The 24894-nt window shown below is 46.8% G+C and overlaps 1 protein-coding gene across 3 annotated transcripts; it reads right to left on the bottom strand.

Moving 5' to 3' along the window:
* Positions 1–11161: 11161 nt before the first annotated feature.
* On the bottom strand, positions 11162–24278 carry Bcas2 (BCAS2 pre-mRNA processing factor). 3 transcript variants are annotated; one of them, XM_042692353.1, is made up of 8 exons: positions 24147–24278; positions 23871–23963; positions 22567–22637; positions 20105–20266; positions 18201–18251; positions 16249–16329; positions 14639–14801; positions 11162–11173 (listed from the first exon to the last, which is right to left on the bottom strand). In XM_042692353.1, the coding sequence occupies exons 1-7, from the start codon at positions 24237–24239 to the stop codon at positions 14675–14677; spliced, it is 678 nt and encodes a 225-aa protein (XP_042548287.1). In that variant the 5' UTR covers positions 24240–24278; the 3' UTR covers positions 11162–11173; positions 14639–14674. The 3 variants fall into 3 exon arrangements, with proteins under 3 accessions (XP_042548287.1, XP_042548286.1, XP_042548289.1); XM_042692352.1 differs by lacking the exon at positions 11162–11173 and having other exon boundaries at positions 14179–14801; XM_042692355.1 differs by lacking the exons at positions 11162–11173; positions 20105–20266 and having other exon boundaries at positions 14179–14801.
* Between the last annotated feature and the right edge of the window lie 616 nt (positions 24279–24894).

Below are 24894 nucleotides of genomic sequence, written 5' to 3'. Positions count from 1 at the left end.
CCTTAACATAGGGAAGGCAACATTAAACTGAAGGCCTAAGTGAGAAAGCTCACCATAGAGAAGCCAAGGCAAACACTGAATCTCCAGATGAGGGCAGAATGGAGGCTTGGAGGGTAGCAGAGTACATTCTAATCCACCAACTGCCATGGGGGGGAGAGGGGTCCCCCTTACCCCCCTCCCCTACCTAAAATCTGGCGCTTCCAGTGGAATCCTAGCAGAATACAGGAGCTTCAAGGAATATTCCCACTGCTGTTCAGGACCTGTCGCACTACCTACCAGCTGGCCACAACCCACAGTGCACCACGCCCAGGCTGGTCCTGCTCAATCCAGGACCTGACAGGATGCACAGATTGGAAAAGTGCATCTACTTTGCTGACAGAGCCAGCCGACATTCACTCTCCTCAAGAAGGAAGAAAAATCTGTTCTACTGCTAGTTTATTCTACCTCTTTTTTATGCTTTGCCTTCAACCCTTAGCAATCCCTGATGATATCAACCTTCTCCATTATCGCACTACATTCCCACATATGGCATTTGGTGTTCCTGCAGCCTTCACATTCCACTTCTCTCCCTAGGTTCCTTATTCCTTCACCTTCCTTATTTTTACTACTTAGTTTTTAATTCTCATACAAACAGGTTTTAGCCCGGTGCCTGCAGTATTGAGGAAGCTGAGATCTGAGGATCTTGGTTCAAAGCCAGCCCAGGTAGGAAAGTCCCTGAGACTCTTATCTCCAGTTAACCTCCACAAAACCAGAAGTGTTGCTGTGGCTTGAAGTGGTAGAGCACTATCCTTAAGATGAGGAGTTCAGGGACAGCACCCAGGCCCTAAATTCGAGTCCCATGGCCAATAAAAATAAAAAATAAGATGCTGGACACCAGTGGCACACTCTGTAATCCTAGCTACTCAGGAGGCTTGATATCTGAGAGGACCATCGTTCAAAGCCAGCCCTAACAAGAAGTCTGAGAGACTCATCTCCAATAAACCACCAGAAAACCAGAAATGGCACTGTGGCTCAAGTGCTAGCCTTGAGCTGAACAGCTGAGGGACACAGTGCTCAGGCCCAGAATTCAAGCCCATGACCAGCAAAAAAAAGTAATGTGGTTGGTTATATAGGTAATATTGTTAGTGAATTTTGCTTTATGTAAATACCTGGTTGGTTGAACAAGAATTTGCCATGTAACTCAGGAGTTACATTTCCACATTGGTTGGTTGAACAAGAATTTGTCATGTAACTCAGGAGTTACATTTCCACATCAGTGGTGAGGAATGGTACATCAACCCAGCCAGCATCCCATCCTGCCAGATCATAAAAAATAACCCAGTAGAAAGACTTCAGAGGACTAAAACCCCAAACCATAGGAGCACAAGGGTTTTAAAAAGGTAATATGACAATTCTTAGCAGTCAAAATGTTAGTGAAGTAGTTAAGCTCAAAGGGGTGATAAGAATCATCAGTGAGATGAAAAAGAACATGAGCAAACACCTTGATGAAATCCAAGAGAATACAAATGAAAAGCTAAATGGAAGTAAATGCAATTAGTCAAAGGATGCCAAAGAGAATACAGATAGAGAACTGAAAGACCTCAAAAGAGATACAGAAAAATAGCTAAATTAAGGCTGGGAAAGTGGCTCAGTGGTATAGCACTTGCCTTGCATGCATGAGGCCCTGGGTTCGATTTCTCAGCACCACATAAGCAAAAAGAAAAAAGCCGAAGTGACGCTGTAGCTCAAATGGTAGAGCGCTAGCCTTGAGCTGAAGAGCTGAGGGACAGCACCCAGGTCCAGAGTTCAGGCCCCACGACCAGACCCCCCCCAAAAAATAGCTAAATGAAATAAAGTATATGTAAGACAGGAAAAAGGAATTCCATGAAGATGCAGAAACTAGGGCAAAAAGAGATGAAGTCTTAAGAGATGAAAAATACATTTGAAAGCCTATTCAAAAGGATAGAACCAATGGAAAGTGAGAGACCAGGGCTTGAAGACAAGTAAAACAAAAATATCAGGAGAAAACAAAAAGAATGATGAAATAGAAAAGATAAGTGGGGCACTGGTGGCTCAGACCTTTAATCCTAGCTACTCGGGAGTCTGAGGTCTGAGAGGAGCATGGTTCAAAGTCAGCCCTAGCAAGAAAAGATAAGCGGGGCACTGGTGGCTCAGACCTTTAATCCTAGCTACTTGGGAGTCTGAGGTCTGAGAGGAGCATGGTTCAAAGTCAGCCCTAGCAGGAAAATCTGTAAGAGTCTCATCTCCAGTTAACCACCAGAAAACTAGAAGTGGTGCTGTGGCTCAGAGTGGTAAAACACTAGCCTGGAGCAAAAGAGCTCAGGGACAGCACCTAGGCCCTGGGTTCAAACCAACAACTAAAAGAAACAATACTAAAGCTACAAGGCTGGGCACCAGTGGCTCACAGCTGTAATCCCAGCTACTCAGGAAAGCTGAGATCTGAGGATCACAGATCAAAGCAAGCCCAGGCAGGAAAGTTCATGGGACTCTTATCTCCAGTTAACCACCAGCAAACCAGAGCTGGCACTGGCTCAAGTGGTAGAGTGCTTGTCTTGAACTGAAGACCTCAGGGTCAGTGCCAAAGCCCAGAGTTTAAGTCCCACAACCAACAGGATGGGGAGGACTATAAGACTTGGTTTAAAAGACCAAACTTATGAACGATAGGCAATGCAAAAGAAATGCTAGCAAAAGACAGAAATCGTAATAGCAGAGACCTTCCCAAATCGTGAAACAAGGCTATCCAAAGAGGGACTTTAGGACTCTAAACAGAAGAGATATTCGGTGCATATTATTGTTAAAACATTAAGTGCCTTGAGAAAGGAAAGTGAATTGAAAGCTGCAAGAGAGAAATGCCAATCTACATACAAAGGCATACCCCTCAGAAAAACTAGCTCACAAACAGAAATCTTAGAATGAAAAAAAGCATTGTCTGCTGTACTTAAAAGTGCCGAAAGAAAACACACCTAGGTTACTCAACCAAGCAAAGATGTTTTTCGTAACAGGAAAAATAAAATTTTCTGGGAAAAACAAAAACTAAACCAGCACATCAGAAGATACTCAAAAGCATCTTGGGCACACAGAAGATGATAAATATAACCATGAAGACGAGGGACAAGCTGGGCAACAGTGGCACATGCCTACAATCCTAGCTACTTAAAAGGCTGAGATTTGAGGATATTGGTTTGAAGCCAGCCCAGGCAGGAAATCCATAAGGCTTTTATTGCCAGTTAAACACCCAAACTGGAAGTGGAGCTGTGGCTCAAATGATAAGAGTACCAGCATTGAGTACTAAAGCTCAGGGACAGTGCCCAGGCCCTGAGTTCAAACCTGAAGACCAGCAACATTCCCCCCACAAAAGGGACAAAACAAATCGCACTCGAGGAAATCACAGAAACAGATATCACTATATACCTTTCAGTGCCACAGCACCACTTCTGGCTTTTTCTGTGTATGTGGTACTGAGGAATTGAACCCAGGGCTTCATGAATACTAGACAAGCACTCTACCACTGAGCCACATTTCCAGCCCTTTTCTTGTGTGTGTCAGTACTGGAGCTGACCTTCAAGGCCTCAAATTGTTCAAGCTTCCTTGCTCAAGGCTGGTGCTCTACAACTTGAGCCATAGCTCCAATTCTGGTGGCTTTTGCTGGTAAACTGGAGATAAGAATCTTACAGACTTTACTGCTGGGTTGACTTTGAATCACAATCATCAGATCTCAGCCTCCTGAGTAGCTAGGATTACAGGCATGAGCCACTGACATCCAGAAATCACTGTATTTTTTAAAAAAGTAATCTAAAAGAACTATAATAATCATTGGTGTGCATTAATACTTTTTTTCTTTTTTGTACTGGCATGGAGGCTTGAACTTAGGACTGCAAATTCATGTTTGGCTTTTTCTAACAAGGCTGTATCTCTACTACTTGAGCCATACCTCCACTTCTGGCTTTTTATTGTTTAATTGGAGATAAGAGTCCCCGGATGTGTCTGTAGAATCCCAATTCCTGCAAATACATCCACTGACTCAGGAAAAAAAAAAAAGAACAAAGAGTCTTCGCCGTGCGGCAACTACACACCACTCATTGGGCAGTGAGTGGAACATAGCAGTCAGGCTCTTACCCATGACTTCTAAAAGAAAAACCACACACAGCTGACAGTGTACAGTGACAGAAGCCAAACCAGCAGTCAATAATCACAAATACAATTTCCAAGAAACAAAGCAGTAAATGGGAAGTAAACACCACGTTCTGGCATTTTTCCTTTGTTAGGGGGTTTAACTGATGTTTACCAAAACATGCTCCAAGCTTCCTATTTACCAAAACACATTTCACACCTCCTATTTACCAAGGCTAAGACCAAAGGAACCCCCTTCTCTGGTCCCAGGCTTTTCTTGAATTCTGTTGTTTACGTTTCTGTAACCTGATGTTTAACAACTTAGTTCACTCCCTAATTCACTTTGGATCTTTCCTTTGGAATTTCTCTTTAATAATTAACCTGGAGTTTCTCTCTACAAAGAGGTTCTGCCTTAAATGCTTTGCCTTATTTTATTATTTAGTGGTCATGGGGCTTGAACTCTGGGCCTGGATGTTGTCCCTAAGCACTTTACCACTTGAGCCACAGCGCCACTTCCGATTTTCTGGTAGCTAATTGGAGATGAGTCTCATAGACTTTCCTGCATGGGCTGGCTTTGAACCGTGATCCTCAGATCTCAGCCTCCTGAGTAGCTAGGATTGGAGGCGTGAGCCACTGGAGCCCAGCATGCTGTTTTTAATAATAATTCCATTCTGTCTCTGATTTCACATTTTACATGTCTGCCTATATTGGCCAGGAATTAGGATAATCAGATCTCAACCTTCACAATTATGGCCTAGCTTGGACTGCATTAATATTTTTGTCAGAAAGTGAAATTCAATCTGGGCACTGGTGGCTCGTGCCTTATCCTAGCTTCTCAGAGGCTGGGTGCTAAGGATAGTTTGAAGCCAGCTGAGCAGGAACATCATGAGACTTTTTTGTTTTTGTCAGTCATGAGGCCTGAACTCTGGGCCTGGGCACTGTCCCTCAGCTCTTCAGGTCAAGGCTAACACTACGACTTGAGCCATAACTCCACTTCCAGTCTTTTTCTGCTTATGTGGTGCTGAGGAATCAGGCCTCATGCATGCAAGGTAAGCACTCTACCGCCACCTTCCTAGCCCATCAAGATGCTCTTATCTCCAGTTAATCACTAAAATTTGGAAGTGGAATGGTGTCTCAAGTGGTAGAGTTCCAACCTTGAGCACAAAAGATCAAGACAGTGCCCAGGCCCTGAGTTCAAGCCTATAAGAACTAGCACCAAAATAAAATAATAAATAAATAAACAGAAGTCCAATGGGAAGGGCAAACAAAGGAGAAGGCAACAATACTTGATAAGAAATGTACTCTGGGAAGGTGGTTCAATAGTAGAGTGCTTGCCTTGCATGCATAAGGCCCTGGATTCAATTCCTCAGCACCACATAAGCAGAAAAAGCTGGAAGTGGTGCTGTGGCTCAAGTGGTAGAGTGCTAGCCTTAAGCTGAAGAGCTGAGGGACAGTGCCCAGGCCCAGAGGTCATGCCCCATGACTGGCAAAAAAAAAAAAAAAAAACTGTACGCATAACCTTGCCCATGTAACTGTAAACCCTCTGTACAGTATTTTCATAATAAAAATAAGTGGAAGTCCATATGGGATTATGTCTAAGTCTTAACTCTGAAAAGAACTTAAATAGTTCTAATAAATAAAACACGTAAGTACACTTAATTGTCTTCGTTTCCTCAGGTAATGGGATGGAACTGTTAGGAGGTGCTACCTGGGTCATTTGAGTTCTCTCTTTGGTGCTACGGTGCTGAGTAAGTACTGTACAATAGCACTTGGTTCTCTCATTTCTGACAGTTTTGCTTGTTTTAAGAAAGAATCTTCAAGCCCCACAACTGACCAAAACCAAACAACTAGTTACTGCATTTTCCAGGCTTTTCCCAAGCTACCCCACATAGCTGGGGTTAAAAGCATATGTAACCATTCTGCCTATTTAGCTTTTTCATGGTCTTGCGCCCTCTATGGTCAGAGAAGAACACTACAAGAAATAAGAAATAGCTTATTTTTTTGTTGGTTTTGTTTCATTTAGTTTTTTTTTGCCAGTCACAGGGCTTGCACTCTGGACCTGGGCACTGTCCCTCAGCTCTTCAGCTCACAGCAAGTGTTCTACCACTTGAGCTCTTCTGTTTTCTAGTGGCTAATTGGAGATAAGCGTCTCACAGACTTTCTGCCCAGGCTGGCTTTGAACCAAGATCCTCAGATCTCAGCCTCCTGAGAAACTAGGATTATAGGCATCAGCCACCAGTGGCACTCAGCTCATTTTTGTTTTCAGTAGGAGGGTTTACCAGTGTAGATTGAAAGGAATCTTCAGATTTGTTCAAGAGTACAGTCACAGGACATGGACATGTATCCAAGAGGCTGTTCCCCTTTCCTGCTCTATATTACCTCATCTAATGCTGACTTTGCTTTAAATGAGCACATTTATCTCTATTCATGATGTTAGAATCTACTAACAATCACTTTGAGGTGGGATAAATTGAGGAAGAGCCCTGGCTAAGGCAACTCAGAAGCATGGTAATTAGAAACACAGAAGAGGGGCTGGGAAGGTGGCTCAGTGGTAGAGCACTTGCCTTGCATGCATGAGGCCCTGGGTTCGATTCCTCAGCACCACATAAGCAAAAGGAGAAAAGCCGGAAGTGGCACTGTGGCTCAAGTGGTAGAGCGCTAGCCTTGAGCTGAAGAGCTGAGGGACAGCGCCCAGGCCCAGAGTTCAGGCCCCACGACCGGACCCAAAAAAAAGAAACACAGAAGAACCATCTTTGCTTCAAAGAGAGACAGCAGGATGCATCCTTCCTGAGAGATGCATTCCTCACCCCAACAATTAACATTTGTGTGCCTTCATGAGAGAACTGCTTCCCCAAAACTTAAGCAGCCTCCCACCCAAAATGGAGACAACAGGGCACCTTCCTTATTTCAAGGATAAGGATCTGTTTTATGGCAGGATGCATTCTTACGTGGAAAGAGTGCCTAAAACATCCAAAAACTCAGAAAGTGTAATGCCAGGAGTGATTAGAGCAGAGATGAAACACCTGGCTTTCCATCACTGTAAAGCCAGCCTCCCCTGCCTTTACTCTGAACACCCTGACCCATAGCAAAGAGCTATAGGTCTTCCGTCTCTCCCTGAGAGTGCCCACACTCGGTTAGAGTGTGCCTCTTCTTCCTGCTCATCTGTCTGCTTTTTTACTACTTGCCTGCTTGCCTACTGACTCAGTGAGGCTCCAAGTTTCCTTACCATCGTGACTTGTCCAGAAATTCTTATTCTGTGATCAAAGTCAAGGATCCTAAGTGAAGAATCCCTACTTGTTTATTTTTGTCAGTTGTGGGGCCTGAACTCTGGGTTGGGTGCTGTCCCTCAGCTCTTTAGCTCAAGGCAGGCACTCTACCACTTGAGCCACAGCGCCACTTCCAACTTTGTCTGCTTATGCGGCACGGGAGGAATCAAACCCAGGACCTCATGCATACAAGGCAAGCACTCTACCACTGAGCCACCTTCCCAGCCCTACACTTCAGGGTTTTTTTTTTTTTTTTGCTGGTTGATTGAAAACAATCTCATGGACATTGCAGCCCAGGCTGGCTTCATACCTCAGCCCTCAGATCTTAGCTTCCTGAGTCACTAGGCTCACAGGTGTGAGTCACTGGCACCCAGCACAAGTGGCAGAGTGGGCACAGCCAGACCTCTGTGGCATGGTGGGGGGCCTGTGGCACAGCGCTGTCCGGGGACAACATTCTCACAGGGTCAAGGTGGAAGGGGTGGCAATCCTACCAGCACATTCTTCATGCCTCGGGACACACCTGGCCCTGCCTCAGGTGAGTGCACTCTCTGGGGAGAACCAGACATAGAACAGTCAGCCACTGAACCAGTAAGCTTGGGCTCACCAAAGACAGGGAGGAACCCGCCACACAAGGACTGTGGGACAATCTCGCACTGTGTGATACAGTGATAGATCTGTGTGGGACAGTCTTGCACCGAGTGATAGATCTAGAGGCTGTGGCAAAGACCGAGAACTTTGCCTCTGGCGAGGCCTCCATGGGAGAAGAGCAAAGAGTGGAAGAGAAAGAGCCAGAAAGTTACTAAAACACATCCTAGGTGAGGGGTGTACCTCCGTGTAGCTATGTGTCACAGTGTATGTGTACAGTCCCAACACCACAACCAAAACAAACAGAAATGTCCATAAGGCCCTGAGTTAATCTTAGCACCATCCCCAGCTGCCAAAAATTCCCCTTCTCGAACTTGGGGGTTTTAGACTACCTATGAATTACTTGACACCTATCTCTCAAGAAAAAAAAAGCTGGGCACTGGTGGCCCACACCTGTCATCCTAGCTACTCAGGAAGCTGAGATCTGAGGATCACAGTTCAAAGCCAGCCTGGGCAGGAAAGTCGTGGTGAGACTCTTATCTCCAATAAATCACCAGAAAACCAGAAGTGATGCTGTAGCTCAAGTGGTAGAGCGCTCACCTTGAGCTGAGGAGCTGAGGAACAGTACTCAGGCCCAGAGTTCAAGCCCTACCACTGACCAAAAGAAAAAATTGTAACAGTTACTGATTTTTTTTTTTTTGGTCACTTGTGGGACTTGAACTCTGGGCTTGGGCGCTGTCCCTGCATTCTTCAGCTCAAGGCGAGCCCTCTACCGCTTAAGCCACAGGCCACTTTCAGTTTTCTGGTGGTTTATTGGAGATAAGAGTCTCACAGACTTTCCTGCCTGGGCTGGCTTTGAACCATGAGCTTCAGATCTCAGCCTCCTGAGCTGCTAGGATTACAGGTGTGAGCCACTGATGCCTGGCAGTTACTTTTATGGCTATTTCCTAGACCAAATCATGTCTTCTATCAGGAAAAATATCCCTACTCTCCACTACAGAAATTTTATCATCATAACAAGTCTGTTACATTTTTCTTCTAACAAAAAAAACCCCAAATTCAGCCAGGTGCCTGTGGCTCACACCTCTAATCCTAACTGCTCTGGTGACTGAAATCTGAGGACTCCTGAGTATTAAAGATTACAGGTATGAGCCACTGTACATCCTTTTTGATTTCTCTAGTTTTGTATGTCAGAACTCTGTTCACAGTGGCACCTAAGTAAAACTGGTGTGATCAAAGAATTACTGGGGATTTACGGATCAGGAGTGTGTGAAGACTGGGGCGGCACTGGCCGCAGAAGAGACTTTCAGATGTTTTCCTTTCCCCTTTTTTGTTTTTGCCTGTCTCCTCCCACCTACACAAGCTTTCTCTGCACACAGCCAGAGGCAATTCCAGAAATACATGTCCACAGGCTAACAATCTATGAGGAAGGCAAACACACCCATTTAGAATACTAGGGAATAACTCTCACTGGCCTGGTCTGGAGTCAGGTCGAGTTCTCTTACTCAGAAATGTGGCCAGGGCCTGGGGTACAGGGATTGGCCAGGCCTGCATCTAGTATCTCACCTGTGCTCTTGGGGTCAGAGTCCTGCAGGGGTTCTTGAGTAGACTGGAGGGAAGAGAGCTGGGCAGATGACAGTGTCTCTGTTCTAACCTGAGTTGAGAGAGGGCTTCTCCTGAGTAGGGCCAAGAGGAGAAGCAGCCCATATCTTTCTGCATTTTTTTTGGGGGGGGGGGGGGGTTCGGTCATGGGGTTTGAACTCTGATCCCTGAGCTCTTTGGCTCAGAGTGAGCACTCTACCACTTGAGCCACACTGCCACTTCCGGTTTTCTGGTGGTTTATTGGAGATAAGAGTGTCCCGGAAGGCTGGGATGTAGCTCAGTGGCAAAGCACTTGCCTAGCAAGTGCAATGTCCTGGGTTCGATCCCCAGTACCAAAAAAGAAAGGACAAAAAAAATACAGTTAAAAAAACCCCAAACAAACAAAAAAAAAACCCTGCCGGGCGCTGGTGGCTCATGCCTGTAATCCTAGCTACTCAGGAGGCTGAGATCTGAGGATCCCGGTTCAAAGCCAGCCCGGGCAGGAGAGACCGTGAGACTCCTATCTCCAATAAACCACCAGAAAACCGGAAGTGGCGCTGTAGCTCAAGTGGTAGAGCGCTCGCCTTGAGCTGAAGAGCTGAGGGACAGCGCCCAGGCCCAGAGTTCAAGCCCCACGACCGACCAAAAAAAAAAAAAGTATCACGGACTTTCCTGCCCTGGCTAGCTTTGAACCGTGATCCTCAGATTTCAGCTACCAGAGCAGTTAGGATTAGAGGTGTGAACCACAGGCACCTGGCTGAATTTGGTTTTTGTTAGAAGAAAAATGTAACAGACTTATTATAATGATAAAATTTCTGTAGTGGAGAGTAGGTATATTTTTCCTGATAGAAGACATGATTTGGTCTAGGAAATAGCCATAAAAGTCAGTAACTGCCAGGCAGAAGTGGGGCTGTGGCTCAAAGCGGTAGAATGCTAGCCAAGAGCAAACAAAAACAAAAAAAAAACCCCTCAGGGACAGCTTCCACGCCCTGAGTTAAAGCCCCACAACAGACAAAATGGGCTGCCTCCTGCAAGTTCCTGTGCAATCCTAATATGGCAGCCCTTCACCATCTCCTTGGAAGATTCCTTTGTGCCTTTGCTTTTTCCCTGAGAACACATCTTGCAGTGTGGTTTTGGAGCAAAATCCTCAGAAAAAGGAATGTGAGCTCTCATTAGGTGTTGTGGCGCATACCTCGGGAGGCTGAGATATGAGAATGGTGGTTTGAAGTCAGTCGGGGCAGGAAAGTCCACAGGACTCTTGTCTGTAATCAGCCACCAGAAAACTGGAAGTGGTGCTGTGGCTTAAAGTGGTAGAGTGCTAGCCTCCAGCAATAAAACTCAGGGACAGTGTCCAGTTCAAGGGCAAGCCCCACAGCCGCCAAAAAGGAAAACAAAAAACTCTCATGTGACCAAAATACCTTTATCCTTGCAAATCTGGCATTGTACAGTCTGAGGTCAGAAATGTGCTTATGAACTCTGAAAACTCGTCTCCTTCTAGAGTCCAGAGTTGATACTGAGAAGCCTTGAGGATGTGAATCTTAAAAACTATTAAAGAGATTTCTTCTCCCCTTCCCTTCCACCCGCCCCCCCCCCCCTTCCTTGTTGTCTGTTGAAATAAGACACTTACTGGGCTGTCCACGACTCCTCTTCTGTGTGGTTACTACTTATGTGGAGGTGAATCTGTTGGAAGCTCTCTGTGTGCGCAGGTGGGGTTGGCTGTGTTGCACTGCCCTGTGACCATGCACGGTCACTTGCTAGGATAAAGCCCCAATTCCAACAACTTGATTTCTCTTCTCCTGGGCTGGTCATATTTTCCACAAGTCAGAATTTCTGACTTAGGTCCTAGCACTCCCTGCCCATGCATTCAGAATCCATCCTAAAGGCAGACCTGTGACTCTCCAATGGCCCTGCATCAAGCCTCAAGGGCAGCCAGAGCAGAACGCCCAACGCCCTGAGCCATGGTGGTAAACTGTCAGTTAGGGAGTCACAGTCCAAGCAAAGCCGTGCTCTCCCTACCCTGGTTGGCTGCCTTAAGCCCCTGGTGTGTCTGCTTGCCTCTTGCCACGTGGAGCTCTGCAGTAGCCCTAACATGCTCTGTGACCCACTCTCAAGGGTTCTAAAAAGACATTGGATTTAGGGCCCACTGGATATGCGTGTATGTCTACTTTGCTGTCCATGGAGCAACTTTAGTACTCAATCACTGGGGAAAAAAACATCTAATTTTATTTTTTGAGTCGGTTGTGGGGCTTGAACTCTGGGCCTGGGCGCTGTCCTTCAGCTCTTCAGCTCAAGGAAAGTGCTCTACACCACTTGAGCCACAGTACCACTTCCAGTTTTCTGATGGTTTACTGGAGATAAGTTTTATGGACTATCTAGCCTGGGCTGGCTTTGAACCATGATCCTCAGATTTCATCCTCCTGAGTAGCCATAGCCACTGGCGCCCAGCCCACTTTAGGTTTTTTTAGTGGATAGTTAATTGGAGGTAAGTATCACGATCTTTTCTAACCAGTCTGGCTTTGAACTGTGATCCTCAGATCATAGAAGGCTGAGACCTTCTGAGTAGCTAGATTGACATGTGTGAGCTACTGACACCTGGTCATTTATACTTTAAATTCCTTCAAGTGGAGGAATAAGCCCCCACTGGACAGCTGCTGCTTTTGTGGTCCTGCAGATGGTACCCAGGCAAGCGCTGGCATGCTGAGCCAAAACCCCGGCCCCAGGCCGACACTTCCTAGCCATGAAATGCTGCCCAACTCCCTACAACTTCTGGAGAGGTGCTGTGAGGATCATCTTCCTCCGGTGCACACCTGGTCCAGCTTGTTTCCAGCCTGTGGGTCCCTAGTGTTCAAGTCTCAGAACCTGACAGTCCGGAACAGTTTATTTTGGCTGCATTTCCTAGGTTTGGTGCTTGGTGCCCAGTAGCTTTGGGCCCAGGGCTGAGGCAGGCAAGGTGGTGGGAATATGGCAGAGGCCTGACAGGAAGGTTCCACATGTCCCTCAAGGGCACCCCTTACACCAGGCCCACCTCCTATGGGGATGGGGCACTCAGTAACACCATACACACTCACCGCTGGGCCTTTGGGGTACTGAAGATTGAGGCTACAGCCAAAAGAAAAAAAAAAGATTAATCTGATGGATTACAGATGGACAACTTGGAAGGAAAAGTGAGACTTCATCTTCAAGATATTCAGCAAAAAGCCTGGCTGCAATCATGGTTCAAGTGGCCAAGCACCAAGCAAGCCTGAAACTGAATTCAAAAGCTGGTACTGACCACTCCCCTCCCCCCCCCCCCCCAAAAAAAAGATTTTGCTGGAGTGGAGATCTGATTGTGGTTCAAAGCGAGCCTGGGCAGCAAAGTCTGAGAGACTCTTACCACCAATAAACTTAGAAAAACCCAAAGTGGTGAAATGGTTCAAGTGGTAGAGCACTCACTAGTCATGAGCACAGAGACTCAGGGACAGCACCCAGTCCCTAAGTTCAAGCCCCAAGACCAGCAAAAGAGAAAAGATTTTAACTGTGGTATCTGCTCCTGGCCCGAGGGCTTATGTTTTATCTTGAAATGCAGACACTATCATTTGCATTCAGAATGAGTCCCAATGCAAACCCAGTGTGAACCTCACCAAAATGGCACATTCCAGTGCCAGAGCCAATCCTACAGCTCAATCATGCAGCATCTGGGTGAGTAGATGAGAGCCAGGCTGGGTGCCCCCATGGCTGTGCTGGAGGCAGCTCACAAAGCCACCGGCATCTGGCTGTGGCCTTCAGCTTTGCTCAGACCCATCCCCAGGCCCAAATTCTGATCACCAGGTAGCATAGGTTTCACTCAGCATGGTGCTTTCCATCAGGTTCTCCTGTGAAATTTCAGGTGAGTACCCATGACCCCTAAGCTGGCATCCAACCACAGATGATGCCACAAGCAGAGGAATGGAATTCCAGGGAGCTCATTTCCTGGTGCAGGGCAAGCAGCATGCATCAAGATTCTCTTCCTAAAGGAAAGTAGGTCTCTCAAGGTAAACCTGGCTAAAGGCAGTCAGCAATATTCAGGTCACAGCTTGAGTGATCTACTGTCTTGACATTTCTTCCATCAGATTAACCTGTTACCTTTAGATTTAGCCACCAAAGTCTCAGGGCGTGAACAAAACGAGTGCAAGCTGGGTGCTGCTGGCTCACACCTGTAATCCTAGGAGACTGAGATCTGAGGTTCCATTCAAAGCCAGCCCAAGCAGGAAAGTCTCTAAGACTCCTATCTCCAATTGACCACTAGAAAGCCAGAAGTGGAGTTGTGGCACAAAGTGGTAGAGTTCTAGCCTTGAGCACAAAAGCACTGGGATGGTACCCAGACCCTGAGTTCAAGCCCACGACAGACCCTTACCCACCCCCCCCACCCAAAAGGCAAACTCCTTGCCACAGTGAAGAGGAGTTCCAGTAGTCCTTATTTCCATCTAAAACCCCGTGAGCAAGAGCTTTACTGTTGGCAGGACAGTCATGCCCTAGCCAGAAGTGCCCATAAAGCTCCTCCTCTAGCCTTTTCTACAAACCTGGATTGGCAGTATGGACACAGCAAAGTCCCACTTCTCAGTACCAGTTTTGTAGCTGTCTCAACAGTCACGGAGATAATCAAGATCAACCATTATACTTGGTGATGAATAATGTTCAGAATTACTTCTTTATTAGAATCATAAATCAAAAGTTGCCAGCTTCTTGTATATTCTGGAAACCATAAATTAAGGACCCTGACTACAACACAGTCCAAGTCATTAAAAGTTAATTCTATGACAGAATTATTCTAGTCCCTTATTTTGAGAGCCTATATTTTTATAACTATAAAAATGCTACCAGGTTGAAAATCTTTATTTCACTAAGAAATACAATCACTGCAGGGGCACAAACATTTGTGGTCTGTGAACAGTCTGATCCAGTGCCCCAAGAGCCGCAGCCCTCCATTTCTATAGGTCAGAAAAAGAGCAGGGCCTGACAACATGTGAAACCCCAACTGCTTTTCCTTTCTACCCACCAAATCAGCCTTTTCACGAGTCTGTGTGTGTGTGTGTGAGATAGTACTGGGGTTTGAACTCAGGGCCTTACACTTGCTAAACAGGTGCTCTACCACCTGGGCCACACCCCAGCCCTTTTCAGAAGTCTTGCCGGATGTTTTCTTTGTTTGCCTCTCCATGCTGCTGCTTAATTTGATAGATTTCATTTTCCAGTTGCACAATAGTCCGTTCAATCTCATAATTCTTACTGACCAGAGATACCCAACTAGAAAAGGAAAAACATTGTAAAAAGGAAAAATTACTCCAAGTAAAATTTCTCCTAGAGTTTAAATGCATATGCAGTTTCACTGAAGAGCCACAGCACTGTTACCTTTCCTCTTAAAAAGCAAGATGCATAGTGGAGGAGATGGGTGAAGGGCACGCGCGCACGTGCGTGCGTGCGCACACACACACACACACACACACACACGCGCGCGCGCGCACACACACACACAAACACGGCACAGTGGAGGAGATGAAGGGCACACAGGTTATTACTTCTTACATGCGCATGTAAGTCTACAATTGCCTCGAAGTTAACTAAAAGTAGTGGCAGCAGCAGTAAGACAAGTGACAGGGAAATAATGGAAGGTGATACAGGAGTAAAAGAAAACTGGGCAGATGTAATCTACTAAAAATGATGGACACTTCCCTTCTCCTTGGTTCCTGACGTGACAGGCGGGCTCACAACATGGAGATAAGGAAATGAAGAGAAGATGGGGAGACAGGAAAGAGGAATGACACCAGAATTCATGACTATATTTACAGATGTGTTTATCTTGTTTGAAGACAAGGTGTCACTAAGGAGCCCAGACTGTCCTAGAATTTGTGATTCTCCTGCTTTAGCTCGCACGTGCTAACACAGATTTTTATTTATGAATTTGCATAAATTCTATCCGCAGAAGAACATCTCAAAAACAAAACATAGAAAGGGAAAAAGTGAAGCAAAAAAGTTTCAAGTTATGGAATTTCCTTTGTTACAAGACTGAAAAACAAAAAAAAATTTAAAGGGTGATCAAATTCAGCAATGGAACTCGCTAGATACTGCTGAAAATGAACGACTAGTGGATGGGGATGGGAGGGAAAAACTGGGAAAGGTCATGGGAAGGGGTGATACTGTCCAAAAAGAAATGTACTCTTCACTTATATAACTGTAACCCCTCTGTACATCACCTTTATAAGACCAATTTTTTTTAATTTTTAAAAAAGGTTCTGAAATTAGCAGATAGTTGTACAATATTGTTAATGTATAAAAAAAAAACAAACACCACAGGTTTATATCCTTTAATTTAGGTCTTATGGTAAAATTATATCTCAATGAAACAAATTGCCAAAAAAATTTCTTAAATAGGGCAGGATATAGCTTAGTATGGTGCCTGCTGAGCATATTCAAGGCCCAGGGTTCAATTCCAAGAACTGACCAAAACAAAAAGATCAGAATATAGGAAGGTTCTACTAAAAGCCAAAAACACTGGTCTAAAACAGTGCTCCTCTTAGCAATGGTTTCATTCTTATAACTTCTGGCTGGTTTCTACACCCACACTTCAGAAAAGGACAGATGAGAAACAGTGAAGGGCAGAAAATGGCAGCATTCCATTGGAATTCTGCTTGAACCTTACTGAACCACATCTTGGCATGTGCTGAGAAACAGTGCAGTGGAGTTAGACACTCACTTGGACTCCATCTCTCTCAGCTTAGATCCAGCTGTGAGCTGCATGTTCTTTCGCTGCCAGTTTAAATCTTGGATATGTTTCCTGTAAAGAGTTATTTACACAACCCTACTGCATTTTAACAAGACCAAAATCAATGGAAAAAGTAATAACCAAAACAAGACAGTCTCTTTAGAAAAACATATATACACAGTAATAGACTAATTCAGGAATTTATTTCTCAATTACAAATTTCATAAGACATGCTCAGTGTGACAAGTAAAACCACCCCAGTCGTGCAGACTGTGAGTCAACACTCCCACCTCCCACCTCTCTTCACCCCTTCCTGAACTGCTGTTGGATTTTGTGGACACAGTAATCATGTTCAAGTCTAACTGCCTTTGAGAGATATCCCAAGAATGAAGAGTTCCAAGTGCAGTGGGTAGAGGTGGCCCTCAGGGTGGTTACCTAAGGTCATCTTGTGCAGCCCAGACCTGATTTCTGGTCTTTATAGTGAGAGAAGGGGGCACAACGCCTCTGGCCACAGGACCCCTGGCACTGCTAGGGGACCATCCAATCAAGGTCATCAACCGATGTGGTCTCTGACCTCGGGACTCCAGAACTAAGTCAAAATAGGCCTTTTCTTTAAAACTCATCAGTGTATGGTATGTTATTAGCAAAAGAAAATTGGTTAAAGTCAGTCCTTCCAGATTTCCTTCCTATCCATGCACATATACAGAAATCTTACAGAAGCAGATTATGAGTTACCCTGCACCCTACCCCCCCTGTCAGGGTGTCTTTTCAGTTTGCAGACTTGTAAGTGCCAGAAGTGGAGATGTTTCAGACTTCCAGCCTATTTCTCCTCCACTCAGCTGGAGCAAATCCAAGGCTGGACAAAGAGTGGATCAAAGATACCACAGTAAGTCCCATGCATCTGGACAATTGCTAGGTGCTAATAACTTTTTTTAAAAGGCCAATTAATCTAGGCTGGGAATGTGGCTTAACGGTGAGAGTGCTTGCCTACCATAAATGAAGTACCACATTAAAAAAAAAAAAAAAAGATAAAAGTGCCAATCTACTACTAAAATGAAGGAAATTTCTTGCATTCCAACTGGATACACTTGAAGTACATCAGAGGATGGCTGGCCTGGCCACCTAGTCCTGCCAGCAAGTGACTCCAGGCCTCACATACCCAAAAGGATGTCAAAGAAAGAGTTCTGTCTGCTTTGAGCAGAATCCTGGCTGTGAAGGTTCAGCATCTCTGGTTAGGGCTAGGCGTAATTAACCACATGATGATTCAATTCTGTCTGAGGAACACTCCACATGACGCCCTGCCAACTGCACTGTTTTTATGTGTGCACCCATACTGGGGTGTGGACTCAGGCCTGCTGCTCTTAGCTCAACACAGTGCTTTACCACTAAGCCACAGCTCCACTGCCAGCTTTCTGGAGGTAAGAGTATCACAGACTTCCTGTGTGGGCTAGTTTTGAATCATGATCCTCAGACCTCAGCCTCTCGAGTAGCTAGGATTACATGAGCCACCAGCACCCGGCTCTGATTAGATTTTGTTTGAAGTACAAATCCCTTCATACTGCAGAAACTTCATTTCACTTATTGTTTGTTGTTGCTGTCTGGGTTCTTTGTAAAACAATCTCACTACTGTAATCCAGCCTGGCCTCAATCTCTGCCCCACCTTCTAGAATACTGGCATTACCGGCGTGTACCACACTGCCCATAGTCTGCTCCTTTTTGTAGTCAAAAACATTATTTGGAGCTTCCCCCAGCTCACTTCTCACAGAGCAGTAACTATTGAGAGCATCAAAGGTGAAGGTCGGGGCTGGGAGGGTGGCTCAGTGGTAGAGCACTTGCCTTGCAAAGGTGAAGGTGTACAAGGCCCCCTTTCACATGTGACCACAGTCTCAGTGGTTCTTTTCCCCCACTCTAAATTTATTAAAAACAACAGAAAAATAATTTACCTTAACTTCTGAAGCTCTTTCTGTGCATGCTCAATCATATGAACCAAATTTCTAAGGAGGAAGAAGAGCAAAGTCAGACAAGGATAAACAGAAATTTAAAAGCAATATTGTTGGGCGCCCATGGCTCATGCCTGGGATCCTAACTACTCAGGAGGCTGAGATCTGAGGCTCTCGGTTCAAAAGCCAGCCTGGGCAGTGAAGCCTGTGAGACTTTGATCTCCCAACTAATAATGCAAAAAAGCTGAAAGTAAAGGTGTGGTTCAAGTGGTAGAAAAAGCTCAAGGACAGTGCCCAGGCCAAGTATAAGTCCCAAGACTAGTGCACGTGCACACACACACACACATTTTCCTACCTAGGATGGCTTTGAACCACGATCCTCAGATCTCAGCCTCCTGGTAGCTAGTAGGACATGTGAGCCACCGGCTCAGGGCATGTCCCTTCTCTGAATTGCTGTCATTTATAAACATCAGCCAACAAAGCAAAATTGTACCCATACTGCCAGAAACTGGTTCCTGCATAGTTGTCTTCACAACTAGCTAATGGTTCTAGAAGACAAGAATCATCTTTTTTTGCATTTGAAACAGATTTCTCAGCTCTTCTGTTAAGATTTCCTAATCACTCAGATCCCATTTATTCTTTTTTTCTGCTTATAATACTCATATCATGAGTTGTTTGTACATGTCATAAAAATTTAAAACAAAATTCTGATGATCTGAGAATGATACCCATCATTCCATTGTGTCATTTTATATTCATTTTAAGAATAGTTTAACAAAAAGCTTTTACAATCATGAGGTTCAATGGTCTTTTCCCCTATGAGATTAACATATTCAGCATATTGTAAGGATCAAAGGAGCCCCAGAGCTAATAAAGCAGCTTAATTTCACAAACTAGCAAAATCCATTAAAAAAAAAATTTTAAATGCATGCCAGTCACTGGGCTTGAACTCAGGGCCTGTGTACTGTCCTTGGAGCGTCTTTTCTGCTCAAGGCTGGCGTTTTATCACTTGACCCAAAAGTCTACTTCTGGCTTTTTTGATAGTTTTGTTGGAGCTAAGAGTCTCATAAGTCTTTCCTGCCTGCCTGGCTTCAGACCGTGATCCTCATATCTCACTCTCCTGAGTAGATAGGATTACAGGTGTGAGCCATCCATACCTAGCTGGCCATAACTTAACTGTTATGTCAACTTTCTGAGTGCTGGGATTACAAGTTGTGAGCCATTATGCTCAGCTCAGCAAAATCCCTTCTGCTATTCCTTGATCCTCAGACCTATGAGTCAGCTGTAACCCCATTCCTACTTGTAATTGTTCATGAACCTGTGAGTTCCCACTTCCAGCTGAGGCCAAGCAAGGAGGAGCTCTGCAGTTTTTCCTTCTGAGCTTTGTTTAGTACACACTAATTAGGAGCTACGTTAGGTCCCTCGGCACTCTTGAACTGTAAGTGGGGTTCAAAGCAGTAGCCTATCAGGGTACAGTTCCAGGACAGGATCCTGAGTCAAACCCCTCACCTTACTTTTCTGTTCTAATTGTTATCTTTCTCCCACATTTATTAAACACCCAAGTATCAATGTCTGAAGTTCCACTGACTAAAAGAGCAGCATGACTGATAACAAAAGCTGAGTCTGGCACTGGTGGCTCATGCCTATAATCCTAGCCACTCAGGAGACTAAGACCTTGAGGATCGCAGTTCAAAGCCAGACCAGGCAGGGAAGTCCACGAGACTCCCATCTCCAATTACTACCAGAAAACAGTAGTGGTGCTATGGCTCAAGTAGTAGAGCAATAGCCTTGAGCTAAAGAGCTGAGGGACAGGGCTCAGGCCCAGAGTTCAAGCCCCACAACCAAAAAACAAAAGCTGGATGCATAAGGTAGAACAGATGCAAATGGAGCCAAAACAGGCTTCTTACTCATTGTATACTTTCCAGGCATTACAGCCATGCTGCGACATGAGCTCTAGATTCTCGATGCGGACGGCCTGGTGTTCTAACTGGGCCATGGAATTGCTGACACACTCCTGCCATGCGGTGACATCATTCTTCTGACCCGAGGAAGGGGCTGGAAGCTCATATCTGCCATCAGATAACAAAACACACTAAGAATACATATCCTCCTCTCAGCAGAGGAGATGTAGACCTTTCAATAAAAAGAAACCTCTTGGGCTGGGAAGGTGGCTCAGTGGTAAAGCTCTTGCCTTGCATGCCTGAGGCCCTGGGTTCGATTCCTCAGCACCACATAAGCAAAAAGAAAAAAGCCAGAAGTGGCGCTGTGGCTCAAGTGGTAGAGCGCTCCACTTGAGCTGAAGAGCTGAGAGACAGCGCCCAGGCCCAGAGTTCAGGCTCCACGACCAGACCTCCCCACCCCCCAAAAAAAGAAACCACTTTATCCTAAAAATCTATTTACAAGTAAGACTTAACTTTACTGCATACGGTAACACAGTGAAGTAAGGCGCCTGATATCTACAAAAGGACTGTCTTACTAGCTATTCAATAATGTTCCAGGAAATAGATTCAAATATCATCCCCAGTGCCACAGCCTGTTGCAGTGTTCCCCTCTGCAACTGTCACCCGATCCATCCTGAATCATCTTAAGAAAAAGCTGGGGGCTGGGAAGGTGCATGAGGCCCTGGGTTCAATTCCTCAGCACCACATAAGCGAAGAGAAAAAAAAAGCCAGAAGTGGCGCTGTGGCTCAAGTGGTAGAGCGCTAGCCTTGAGCTGAAGAGCTGAGGGACAGCGCCCAGGCCCAGAGTTCAGACCCAAGACTGGACCCAAAAAAAAAAAAAAAGAAAAATTTGGGAGGCTAGGAATGTGTCAGCAGTAGAGTGCTTACCTAGCATAAATGAGGCCCTGGGTTCCATCCCTCAGTACCACATAAACTGAAAGTGACACTGTGGCTCAAGTGGCAGAGTACTATTTGGCAAATAGGCCCATCAAGTGCTAGGCCCCAAGTTCAATACTTGGCAGGTGTGTGCGTGTGCGTGTTAAGAAGTTATAGAAACCCGAGCCAGGCGCTGGTGGCTCACGCCTGTAATCCTAGCTACTCAGGAGGCTGAGATCTGAGGATCAAGGTTCAAAGCCAGCCTGGGCAGGAGAGACCGTGAGACTCCTATCTCCAATAAACCACCAGAAAACCGGAAGTGGTGCTGTAGCTCAAGTGGTAGAGCACTCCCCTTGAGCTGAAGAGCTGAGGGACACTGCCCGGGGCCAGAGTTCAAGCCCCACGACTGACCAAAAAAAAAAAAAGAAGTTATAGAAATCCAGTGCCAGAGGTCAGGCCTGTAATTCTTTCTTCTAAGGGGATTGAGATCATGATGATCAAAAGTCCAGGTTGTCCTACGCAAAAAGTTTGAGAGAGAGGTAGGCACAGTGGTGTGTACTTATTGTCACTATGGAAGGCTGAGATTGGGGGACTTTTGTTCCCAGCTGGCCTTGCAGAAAAGGGAAGTCTGTTCAGCTCCATCTCAATGGAAGAGCATGGCGATGCACACCTGTCACCCCAGCTACTGCAGGAGAGAAAGAAGAGGACTGTGATCCAGGTGTGGGCCTAGTACTGAGACATCATCTCAAGACAACCAGTGCAGAATGGGCTGGAAGTATGACTCAAGACAGCGCCCACCTAACAAGTGCAGCAACTTGAGTTCAAATCCCAATACTGCCTACCCCACAAAAAAATTATTGATTAAAGTAAAAATCACTATACAGGGGCTGGGAAGGTGGCTCAGTGGTAAAGCCTTGCATGCATGAGTCCCTGGGTTCGATTCCTCAGCACCACATAAGCAAAAAGAAAAAAGCCAGAAGTGGCACTGTGGCTCAAGTGGTAGACAGAGCGCTAGCCTTGAGCTGAAGAGCTGAGGGACAGTGCCCAGGCCTAGAGTTCAGGCCACACGACCAGACACCCCTGCCCCCAAAATAAAGCACTATACAGGGATATAAGGCCCAAGATGTGGCTTAGTGGAAGAGCCCTAGATTGGATCCTGATCAGCACACACACAGAAAAGGTACAATACAAAAAGTGGGAGGGGGGCTGGGAAGGTGGCTCAGTGGCAGAGCGCTTGCCTTGCATGCATGAGGCCCTGGGTTCAATTCCTCAGCACCACATAAGCAAAAAGAAAAAAGCCGGAAGTGGCACTGTGGCTCAAGTAGTAGAGTGCTAGCCTTGAGCTGAAGAGGTGAGGGACAGAGCCCAGGCCCAGAGTTCAGGCCCCCACAACCGGACCCCCCCCCTCAAAAAAAGTGGGAGGGAACAAAATGGCCACTTGCACTCAGACCCCACTCTGCTGTCTCCACACAGCCACATAGCCAGCATAGAACCTTCACCAATCTCAGCTCACCGAGTTAGAAATGTGATAACTTAGATTTTAGTTCTCTTACCGTTTCATACTGAGCAATTCAATCGGTTGCCGTGCAGACAGTCTTTCAAATTCATTTCTCATTATGTCGGTCTGATAACAGAGAAAATTACTGCCAAGATGATATTGACAAACTAAAATTAATGATTACCAAACAAGTCAATTTACTTATGTATTCTTTATAATACACACTATAATGGATCATTTCCCTTCCCCCAGTGCCTTCCTTCCTTTATATTTTAGAATGGAAGGACTTGAATGTAGGGCCTTGTACATGGCTGAGAACATGCTCTACTACTAAGCTACACCCCTAATCCATTTGTGTGTGTATATAAATATATATGCATATATGCACACACATGTGCAATTTCATTTAGAAAAAATTTGTTTTACAGGGAGTTTCAGTTAACCCCCAACCCACAATCAAGCTGGTCCAAACAATCTCATTCCTCCTATCATACTCCCTGATATATCTTGATACATGTATGCAAGTCCCAAAAATTTGAGTTAAGAGCTATTTCTCCTCAAATGTGTGAGTCTTTGGCCAGATCAACTCTGATGAAATCCAAAACCACTGAGGAAAGAGGATCGACCCTCCTCCTGCCATCCACAGTCTGTCTGTCTTCTTCAACAATTGGGACACTTTCTTCATTAAACTTCATCTCAACAGAAAAAAAAAATGGGCATGGGGGTACATGTCTGTCATTTTAGCTATAGAATTCCTCCATATCCAGGTCTGGGCGCTGTCCCTCAGCTCTTCAGCTCAAGACAAATGCTCTACCACTTGAACTACCGCCACTTTCGGTTTTCTGGTGGTTTATTGGAGGTAAGAGTCTCCTGGACTTTTGCTGCCTGGGCTGGCTTTGAACCGTGATCCTCAGATCTTAGCCTTGTGAGTAGCTAGGATGACAGGCGTGAGCCATCAGTACCCGGCTTAGGTTATATATTTAAAATGGCCTGTCCTTAGAAATTTTCTATCCAGGTATTCTTTTTCCAATATTGGGAAACGACCTGAGCTCCAACGCAGAGGTGGCCTGGCCTCCGGTGGTTCTGAAGAGACAGATTTTGTGGGCCTAGAAGTCTCCTTAGAGAATTTACAAGATTCTGATACCACCCCAACCCATCCCCCATGTATAATACAACACGTCTAGGTGTTTGGGATCCCTAGAGTTCCTCCGGGCCTCAGACACCAAGCGCCGGGAGAAGGCTGTGGTCCTCCAGCTGATTCTTGACCATCAGGGATACGGAGGTTTCGGACTCCCGTCCCCAGTCTCCACCAGACCGCAGCCACTTCCCCATCTGAGTCAGACTCCGGCAGTCCCTCACCTCAAAGGCGGAGTAGTCTGGGGCAGCGAGGTAGCTCAGGTAGTTCTTGGTGGGCCGGTACCTGCGCGTCTCCTCCTCCACCAGTGCCGCGGCCTACGGACGAAAACAGGCGCGCGTGAGCGGCGGGGCGGCCGGGGAGGTCGCGCGCGTGAGCGACGGGACGGGCCGGGACCGGGGAGGCCGCGCGCGAGGGCCGAGACCGGAGCCGGGCTGGGCCGGGGAGACGGCGCGCGAAGCCCCTGCGGCACGTGAGCGCCGCCGGCCGCCCGCACTCACCGCTTCCCGCACGCCGGGCGCTTCGTAGCCTTGGTCGAAGTACGGCAGCGCATCCACCACCACCTCCCCGGCCACCAGCCCCGTGCCCGCCATCACTGAGCGGTGGGAGCGCGGTCTTCCCCAGAGCCACGCCCCGCTACTCCGGCGCCGAGCACTGACACGCCGCCCACGTGACCGCCAGGCACAGGCGCACTCGCTAGTTCCGCGGGCACGCCCCTCAGCGGCTCAGGATTGCCGGGCACGTTTGTTTGGGGCGGATGTGGTCACACCCAGGGGCACGCCCGGCCTCGCCACTTCCGGCCCCAGGCCTCGCAGGGCGGCGCAGCGGATAGGTTCCTCCTTTCTTTCTCCCAGTGGGCTCCGGGAGGAAAGCCGGCTACGGGCGTGGCCGGAAGACGGAGTGGCTCCGCTCCCGCCACGCGGCTGCGCCTGGGATTCCGGCTGCACACGTGCTTGAAGCCGTCGGCGTGTCGGGGCGCCCCGCCGCCCACCGAGGTTGCCTCACTTACCTTCTGGGAGCCGAGGGTCGTGCCGGGGCGTCCCACGCGTGCGCACCACCGGCGACCCCTCGGCTCCTCCCTGCGGCCCGCACGGCCCCAGGTGCCGCCGCGTGTCCTTCAGCGTGGGCAGCTCAGGGTGTTGGGTTTTCCCGCAAGGCCTGGTCTCGGCCCCCGCTTTCCCGCGGCTGAAGGCCGCCCGGTGGCCTTGAGGGAACGTGCGGGCCAGCCTCTCCCGTGACCGTGTCCAC

The sequence above is a fragment of the Dipodomys spectabilis genome, unplaced genomic scaffold (assembly GCF_019054845.1).
Source record: "Dipodomys spectabilis isolate Male_0828 unplaced genomic scaffold, ASM1905484v1 ptg000148l, whole genome shotgun sequence".
In the NCBI taxonomy this organism is placed as follows: domain Eukaryota; kingdom Metazoa; phylum Chordata; class Mammalia; order Rodentia; family Heteromyidae; genus Dipodomys; species Dipodomys spectabilis.
This window is presented reverse-complemented; position numbering and strand designations above follow the sequence as displayed.